Source organism: Eutrigla gurnardus (genome assembly GCF_963514095.1).
Source record: "Eutrigla gurnardus genome assembly, chromosome: 21".
NCBI lineage: Eukaryota > Metazoa > Chordata > Actinopteri > Perciformes > Triglidae > Eutrigla > Eutrigla gurnardus.
Window position 1 is genome coordinate 18,765,551 of NC_139932.1, and position 9,473 is coordinate 18,775,023.

At 47.0% G+C, this 9,473-nt stretch overlaps 1 protein-coding gene across 1 annotated transcript; it reads right to left on the bottom strand.

Annotated features, from left to right (window-relative positions):
* e2f7 (E2F transcription factor 7) lies at positions 1-7,749 on the bottom strand. Its single transcript, XM_084039412.1, has 13 exons — positions 7,581-7,749; positions 6,906-7,024; positions 6,483-6,776; positions 5,792-5,951; positions 5,472-5,705; positions 4,942-5,097; positions 4,713-4,856; positions 4,295-4,465; positions 4,130-4,208; positions 3,750-4,035; positions 3,143-3,287; positions 2,655-3,031; positions 1-1,369 (listed from the first exon to the last, which is right to left on the bottom strand). Exons 2-13 carry the CDS (start codon positions 7,011-7,013, stop codon positions 1,202-1,204), a joined length of 2,322 nt encoding a protein of 773 aa, XP_083895538.1. The 5' UTR covers positions 7,014-7,024; positions 7,581-7,749; the 3' UTR covers positions 1-1,201.
* Positions 7,750-9,473: the final 1,724 nt, after the last annotated feature.

The window sequence follows — 9,473 nt, forward strand, 5'->3', positions numbered from 1 at the left end:
AGAACCAGACTACTAAAACTAGCAGTGGAGTAATAATAATAATAATAATTTTAAACACGATGACGCAGCATTTAACCTGTAATAAATGACACTATGGAAACACAAATAACATTAAAACTGTACATTTAATACACATCCGCCGGCCGAGTGGACGTCCTTTGGTGGCGCAGCGAAGCTCTCCTGAATGATTCCCGTAAAAAAGCACCAACATTTCTTTTTGCAGGGTTTTCTGGACGTTGAAACAAACCCCTGCTTTCTTTTTGCCCTTTTTTTTCTTATTTTTTTTTGTAAATAAGGCACTTAACCAGGTCGGGGGTCAGACTGGGAGAATCCCAAGGACTGTTTGATTTAAAATAAAAACTCACTTCTACTTTCCCTGGATTAAATTAAGCATTAAAAAAAAAAAAAAAAACGTTACAGTACTCCGATATCTCCGAAATGGACTTCTAGTGAAGTCACAAGTATTCAAGTACCTGAGAGCATCGCCACGGCGACCCCTTTAGTCGTTACAAACTCAACCAAAGGGTTTGGTGATTGACACTCAGTGGGAAACACGCAGCACCAGCTCGTCTTCCCGACCAGTCGATTTAATGCATCTCCTGCACGTCCAAGGATTCTTGGCTGTAAACATTTAAGGCTTTTTTTCAGTGATTCTTCTCCTCCACAGTAACGAGAGGATTGTCTGCTCCTGGTGATCAGCTGCAAACTAACGACAATCACCTCAAAATGAAGACATCCTGTCACGATACTTAGTGCTTAAAAAACAGTTAATGTTTCATTACAGTCCCTGTAATCGACATATATTAGCTCAAGTATAAATAGCAATTGGGCTCATATCCACACAGTGTGTGGGGGATAATAAGGTAGCGTGATCATGTCTGGGAGGGGGAATTAAATGAAATTATAAAATACAGCAGTGGCCGACTCCCACCACAGGAGGGCACTGTGACATTGGCAACACTCTTCACTCTGGTGTCCCATAATTAAACCATTAAACACCGTTTAGTTAAAACTGTCAGCGAAATGTTTTCAGGAAAGAGTACATTTTTTAAGTCTGAGCTGCAAAAATTGATATTCATGCATTTTGAAAGGGTGATTGATTAATAAACAAATCACAGCACCGATGGTTTGTAACCATAGATTTTTTTTCACTTTCAGGATCAACACCTGAGTGTTAAAAGTCCGCCGTGGTCCCGCCTCCTCACACGTCCAGCTGATTGGTCGGCGGGTGGCTGACGTCCAGCCTCCTCTGTGCCGAGCCTCGTTTTCGAGCGGCCGGCGCGGCGCTGACTACACTTCCCAGAGGGCCCGGCGTCTGGAAGAAGGCCTTGGAGGCGGATGGCGTGGTTTCCTTCGGAGTCTGCGGAGTCTGTGAAGGTGACGTCAGATTAAAGAACATTTAGTAACATATTTATCGTTTTTTTCTGGAGGCGACTCCCAATAAATCATCTTTAAGAAGCTTTTAGAGACACTTTGTGTGAGAAAATTTCAAAAACTATGGACTAATTGTTGATGATTTAAAGAAGCTGACAACTGTGTTTCTCGTTTAAATGATTCCTGTCGAACATCTGACAACCAACCCTTAAATCTATTTTTTTTTTCATTTGAAGTGTTGAAGCGAGATGCCAACAAACTGCCAGGATTTAAGGCTGCAGCTAACAATTATTTTCATTCCTGCTTAATTGGTCGTAAACGGTCAAATGTCCATCACAATTACACAAAGCTGACTCGATTCAAACTGCTTCTTCTGGCCGACCAACAGTCCAAACCTCAAAGGTATTCAATTTGCTGTCATAGACGAAGAAAAGCAGCAAATACTAACCAATGGAAGTAAATAATTCATCAAATGATATTGAAGCAGATGAATTCATCTCTACCTGATGTGCAGATTTACAACAAAATGAGAGGAAACCTTCTAACTAGAAGCTCTCTCTGCCAATATTCAAAATAAAAGAGGGGGAAAAAGAGAAGGCGCCTCTGATTTATGTCTCATTACAACACGGCCGTTCGTCATCCATCGCCTCAGCAGGTCGCCTTAAAGAAAATACACCCCACCGCTCCGTCTGAGAAGAGCGACGCCAGGAGACTCCGTTCAGCTTCACGGACGGCAACATTAATCCCACATACAACAATTAGGAGATTAATCAACTTGAAAAGTGCTAAATGAGAGCGTCTAACTTCCACACAGAAACAGAGGCTGCACTCGCAATGTCAAATTCAAGCACTTTCCAAGCATTTCCAGGTGCATCTCCATGCTTTTCCAGCACCTTCCAGCTGTGGTAAACTCCATCTTTGTATCAATCCAATGGTCAGTATTCAGTCTACTTATTATGTCACTTGTTCATCACATTAAATGAGATGTTATTGTCCTCTAAACAACCAACATGATGTTTGGAGACAGCTTTTTACAGAAGGACCACAAATGAAAGGAAAACTAATTCCACTAACAGATCCACAGAAATATAATCACCAACTATTTTCATCATCTGTTCATCATCAAAAGTCATTTTTCATAAAGAAATGTCAGAAAATGCTGTTTTCAGTCCCTCAGATATGGAGATCTTCTTTCCTCTGTTCTATCATAGATGTCATCACATACAACACACATTTCAAGACCTAAAATCCAAGTGTTATAGGGTTCAGACAGATCTTACCGGTGGTTCTGGCGTGTTGGTGCTGACGGTTTGACGTGGTCCTGAGGGAGATCGCGGAGCGCCCGATGCGTACAGCCGACTCTGTTCAGGCGTGGACGGCGACGGAGCCGGCGGCGTGCTGATCTCCAGGCCGTACGGCGGCGCCCCCACCATGAAGTGGGCGGGCGACATCATGGCGGGCAGGCTGAAGCTCAGTTTGCCGTTGGCCTCGGAGCCCTGCTGCTGCTGGAGGCCGCCGCCCACCAGCGGGTAGTGGGAGAGGGCCGTGGACGGCAGCAGGACATAGGGCAGCGCCAGGGTGGGGACGCCGCCGGGAGGAAGCGCCACGCCGGCCGTCGGCTGGCCAGCAGAGAGGAGGAAGTTGAGGCTGTTCAGGCCTGGAGGAAATTATATATTTTATTTTATCTTTCCTCCACGAATCTGCACAGGATTTCCATATTCCCACATTTTGCAGTTCCTTCACAGAAATGCTTTGTCTAGCTTGTTACCTGCGTGGTTGGGCACGTAGAGGTAGTGTGATGGCTGGGCCGGCTCGTTGCTGCCGTCGCCACGGAGACGCTCGTCGGACGTCGGCCGACCGGGGGACGTCCTGGCGTTCCCCGCCCGTGAACGTTCCGCTGCTCCGGATCGCGTCTGGAGAAGAAAAACACAAATGCTGTGGATGAATGGACGACCCAAGATGCACCGGGATTATTCCTCAATCCCTCTCAGCCCCAACACTTTAAATCATAATGTGTACAGATTTACGGCTCAGCTGCTGAAATCCCTGCACTGATTAACCCCCCCCCCCCCACACACACACACAGAGTTAACTTCATCTACTCGTGCAGAAGAGTCGACTCTCTTAATCTACCGTTTTGAAAAAAATGGGACTTTTCCAATTACTGATTATGCTGCCTGATTAATGGCTAGGGTTTTCCAATTATAATAACCATACATTACTAATACTTTAATTACACCAGGAAGGCGTATTTCATATTTTCAATTTAACGCTCTGATATCCAGACTTACTAACGGGAAAAAGACGTGATATTACTGAACCAGAGTAATTCTACTGTTCTGAGTCGACTGATATTAAAACAGATTTATTTTCACCTCGTCACGCTCCTCCAACCCAGACATTCCCTTCTTCTTCACCGCCGTCGTCTCCTCCTCTTCCCTTCCTTCCCGCCTCCTCTTCCTCCTCCCCTCGTCGGACTCCAACCTGGGCGACCTCTGACCTTCGGGCGTCTGCTCCTGCGCCCTGTACAGCATGACCACGGAGGGCTGGGACAGGCTGGGCAGGTAGGCCAGGCAGTGGGAGTGAGAGTGGTCCGGGTGGAGGGGCGGAGCCAGCAGGGTGGAGGACGGGGCCGAGAGGCCGCTGCTGATTGGTCGGGTACTACAGGGAGACAAGAAGGAAGCAGATGATTGGTCGGATGAATCTAAACCAAGAGAATGCAACAGGTGGAGCATCTCTGAAGCTTTTAACTCACTCGTTTCCAAACTGCAGGCGACACACCGCGTTGTTGCCGGGAGTCTTTCTGGAGAAATCCACCGGTTGGTTCGGCAGACCTGCAGAGTGAGGAAAACCACTCATCATAAAAGTGTTCCACCGTGATAAACTGTAAACGCCGACGGCATCACGGCGTCTCTCTTACCGGCGGGGCTGCTCGGTGCAGAGATGACCAGCCGCTGCACGGCCACGGACGTGGGCGCGACGTTGAAGGAAGCGTGGCGAGCCATCTTGGCCCTCCGGAGGTCCGGACCCACCGCCGGCTGCGTGGCCTCGGGCAGAGTGACGGCTGACCCGGTCACCATGTTTCCTCCAGCTGATGATGGGAGGAGGTGGAGGACAGTGTTAGCGTGACGGCAAGTATAAAAATAGAATTATTGTATGTAATAAATGTGTCATTTGTGGGACTTTTATCCAAAACAGGGTTGGTTTGCCTCTAGCCGTTGACGTCAATCAAAAAAAAAAAGTAGGATATTGTTCTAAAAGTAAGTTATGTTATTGTGTTTTTATTTACAACAAGACACGTCGAGAGGAATCTTCATGAAATGGGAGGAGCTTCTCACCAGCATTCCCGGAGCTTTTGAATTCCACGGGGCCAAGCCACTTGAAGGCCGGCTTCCTGCCGCGCTCCTCCCGCACGTGGACCTTCTTGATGAGGCCCAGGCTGGTCAGCACGTTGGCGATGTCGTACAGCCGCCGCACCTTAGCTGAACACGCGGGGACGGAGGTTAGTGGGGATGAAACAAACAAACAACACCAACACCAGAGGGGTATTACAGGACGTAGTCTTACTTTTGTACTTGCTGTGGCTCGAGGAGTCCTGACTCTCCTCGATGAGGATCTTCGCCGCCGCGTCCAGAGTCACCGTCTGAGTTTTGGACACCAGGAACAGCATGACGAACTTCTGGCTCATGATGCGCAGGGATTTGTCCTTCCTGTTGCCACCAGCTTTAAATAACAGAAAAAAACAGGTAATTGCAGCAGCCAGGTTTAATGATGTGATTATAAACTACCAGATATTATTATGACGCCTGAGATCATTCAACCAGCAGATTTAAACCGCTGACATACCTTTTGTTAGTACTTTTATTATCACCCGGCACACTGCCAAGTCTAGACATGCACACCGTCTTAATGAGAGGCTGTGTGTGTGAGCATCACCATGGAAACCCACATTCTTATGTGTGTGAAGGGATTGATCCTGTAGCTTAATTTGGTGGCGTGCAACAATAAACCTCCATTATATCTGGTATTAAAACGAGGAATACACCAGTGGGAAGAGGTTTGTTATTTCTGAATCCTGACTTAAAACTCGTCGTTACCGCTGCCGGCGTCCCCTTCGTCCGCGTCGCGCCCCGGTCCGGCCTCCCTGGTCTCGGAGGGCAGGTCCATCTGGAGGTGGTAGCCCTGCTGCCGACCCCTCCGCTGCAGCTCCTCCAGCGTGGCGTCCAGCCGCAGGCGGCCGTGCCAGGTGTAGCTGTTCTTGGCGATCCGACCCACGATCATGAGCGACTCCAGCACGTTGACGATGTCGTAGATGCGCCGCCGCTCCACGCCTGATCGTCACAGGAGAGGACGTTAAATACTTATATGCTCAACGCGTCTGTTAATCCATTAAAAGCATTACAAAAGGGTTTCTTACCCAGACTGGTGGCCACCTCATCCAGAGAGATCCAGATGGGGCTGTGTGGCGGCGGGTAATCCGGGTAGAGGGCCAGGAACTTCTGGCACAGCAGACCCAGACTCTTCTGCTTCCTGCTCGGCTTCTTGTCGGCGTCGTCCTCCTCATCCACAGCGTCAAACTGGACAGATAAACGTTTATCAGTCAGGTTAGAGGATTTTACTCCAGCTAAGAGACCTAATTATAACATTTCTCTTTGGGCACGTTTTTTTTTTTTATAGGAAAGAATTAAATCCTGCAATCCCGATGTCAGATTTAAGAAATCTCACAGCAGTTTGGGCTCCGGCTGCCACTTTATTTAAACATACGACGTCTTCTGTTCTCCATAACGGAGTGATTGTAGCTTTTCAAAACTCACTGTCTTGAGAGTTCAGCTGTCCGTGTAAGATGTGTATAGATCTTTGTTTATTGTAAATAAAGTAGCAGGAGGGAGAAGCCCTTTTGTTCTCCAGTTTCTGATTTAGGAGGTTTAGGTTAGAATGCAGTCATTGGTTTAACTCTTGTTTCTTGGTTAGGTACGTTTAGGGATTGTACTAGAATGTATGTGTGTTGTTTCTGGGCATTGCTCTCCTGTGAATTTTGAATTTAAATGCAAAGCTGGAGTGGCAGAGTCTTTTTGTTTTTCAATCTAGGTGCTAAAAGTTTCACACACCTGACTCGAGTCCCCCACGGCGTCCGGACTCGCCGGCGCCTCCTTCTCGTTCTCGATGGGCCTGAACAGCACCTTCTTCATCTCTCGGTCTCGGATGTCCGGGCTGGCGGCGCTGATCAGCATCTTCAGGTTGGCGGTGGGCGTCCAGGGCTCGGCCAGGACCGCGTGTTTGATGGGGGTGATGTGGGCCAGGTCCGGGGCGGCGGACTTTCTGCCCATCAGCAAAACGGAGGCGGTGGACTCGGAGGTGGATTTCAGCGGCGTGGACCTCCTCCTCTCTGTGTAGAGGTTTTCCTGCGAAGGAAAGGGATTCAAACAATGGCACTAAACCACAAACTGTCACTTTATTTTTAAATGTTATCACCCTGAGGCCCCTCACTTGATCCTTATCTAACTTAGGGCCACACCTTAAGAGCAGCTTACCTTTTGTTCACCCTGACCCCCATCCTCCTCCTCCTCCTCTTCCTCCTCCGTCCTGAAACCTTTCCTGGGACTCGTGAGGTCTTTCAGTGCGAGACATTCAACTTCCATCTGGGGGGAAACTTTCAGGGAGAAGAATAAATTAAGTTAAAGGATCAGAAATCAGATTAAAGTCTTAGTGGGAGGAACGTTGCCAAGCGAGAGTCCATTTGCGTTAACTTGCACCAAACTGGCTGGATTTGGCGCTAATTAGCCGATAGCAAGCTAACTCCGCTAACTTAACTATCATGTTATTACATAACGGTTTGCGCTGCAGCCAAACGTTAATAACCTACTGAATAGCAGCGGGTGTAGCGGGTCCACAGCTACGTGTATTAGTGAATGTCATCGATTAATCGCGTTGATTCGGAGTCGGGATGTAAGATGGCCTTTAACGTGCTAGGTTCATTAAAAAAAAAGGGCAGATTCACTCCACGCATATTAAGGTGTGGCAGAGCCCGTTAAAGTGGGTGTAATGTTTATATATATATATTACTGTGACGTGTTTATAACGCGAGTCATACAGGCTAATTTACCCTTTTTGGCTAGCATGACGAGCTCAGCTGGCCAGCATTCCTTAACGTAGCGTTACAGGAAGAAGAAACCACTGGAGGGAAAACCAAATTCATAATTTCTCACCTTTTTTTGCTGATTTACGTGACTGATTTAAATGTTCCAGCTCCGTGTCCGCTGTTCCCGTGTCAGTTTCTTCGGACTAGCTAATTTCCCCTCTTTTTTAAAAAAAATAGCGGGCTGTCGCTCCTCAGAACTGTAGCCTCCACTCCTCCAACTCTCTGCGGAAACTCTGCTGCGCTGTCCCGGGGAGACTCCGGCAAATCACCCGCTCAAGCTTGTTTTCTGGCGCTCTCGGGCATCGGGCTCGCTCCAGCCAATCGGCGCCCGTGTGAACGCGGCGCGTCATTCGTCTCCAGCCAATCAGCGTTGCCGTGCTCGGGGGGCTACGCGCCTCGGCTTCTCAGCCAATGGGCGTGAACAAACGGAGTTGTGTTGGCGGGGCAACCGGCGCGCTCTGTCCAAGATTCGGAGAAAAAGAGAGGTCTCACTCTGCTGCTTTTTCTAGTACAGCACCAGAAATTCCAAAAATAAAAGGCGATAGAGCTCGATTTATTATTATTTTTCATTCAAATGTTGTTTGCCCAGCACCTTCCCTGTACATTGTGACTCGAATACAAATGGACGTGCAGTGCTTTTGTACAGTACAGCAGTACAGTTTAACGTGAATTCAATCATTTCAATCACAACTTCCATTAATGACCGATCACTTTTCCGATCACGAGGGGAAACGCACGTATGTATTCTGATTACCCGCTAAAACAAAGGAAACAATTATTTATCATGTCAATCCGAGATATGATCGTGACATCTTGAGTTTTTTACGCTGATTCAGTGAATCGCTGTGTGAATAGACGATCTTTGACTTTCAGCTGGTTTTAGCATCTTAACCAGCGTCAAAGCTTTGCACATAGAAACCCACTATTGATACCTTCTTGACCTGATCACTCAGGCTTTTGTGTGGTTATAATTAGCTCTGCTGTTCAAACAGACAGATGGGAGGGAGGGAGGGAGTAGGGGGGCAACACGAGTGGCGCTAATATCACCTGGATCACAGCGCGAAAAGTTGAGGGGGTGGGGGGTCGCACTTTTTCTTCTCTTTTTTTTTCTTTAAGCAGACAGGGTCCCGCCCTGCATGCAAATAGCCTGTCTGCAGACCAGCCACAAGTTCTTACATAATAGCCAGCAATACACAAAATCTGCCGCCAACGCTATTCATATCGGTGGAGGAGGGAAACAACACATTAAGTACATTAAGATGAGTCACAAAACATAGCCTATTGGTCTACGAACAGGTTCAAGTGCATCACTTGATTTCTATGACAGCATATAAGATCCATTGTAGGAAAACAATGTAGAAGAAGAAAACATTCATTATCGAGATTATTATCAAATCTATTTCTTTTTTTGTTGAATTGTGACTGGAATGGAAGAGCTAATGTTTTACTATTGTGATTGACTGTTTGTGATTACAGTCATGTGATGCAGAGTATAGTATTCGACTGATAGTATAGAATATCAGACCAGGGAAGCTGCATCTTTCCACTTCCCTGCCCTTTTCTCTTCCCTCCAAACTTTTACGACTCCGACACGAACGCTAGTGTTTCTCGCTCCATTCAGCACGATGACCTTTTCTCAAAGTCTCCCCTGGAAAATGGTTACAAGCTTTTTTTTTTACAACACATCTTAGACCTGACACTGACATTTAGTCCGGCATATTCATTATTATTTAACCTTTATATCACTTTCAAAAGTCACATAAATATGTCACCGGGTTAGGTCGACTCTGTTATTGTAAATGCTGCTGTGAGACATTTTGGGGGAACACACTGTGGATCCAGATTTAACCAAATTCTCTCGTAAAATGTATAGAACGCAAAAAAGAAGCGACATACATTTAGGTGGCCTTGTTGTTTCTGGGCTCTCTTCATCCAAGATGTGCCGGGGTGAAGTTTGATG

Coding starts and splice junctions, on each gene's coding strand:
- e2f7 (XM_084039412.1), bottom strand. CDS start 7,013: ATGGAAGTTGAATGTCTCGCACTGAAAGACCTCACGAGTCCCAGGAAA. Junction 4,857..4,941: donor GAGCCACAGCAAGTACAAAA/GTAAGACTACGT, acceptor CCGCGTGTTCAG/CTAAGGTGCGGCGGCTGTAC. Junction 3,032..3,142: donor CTACGTGCCCAACCACGCAG/GTAACAAGCTAG, acceptor AATTTCCTCCAG/GCCTGAACAGCCTCAACTTC.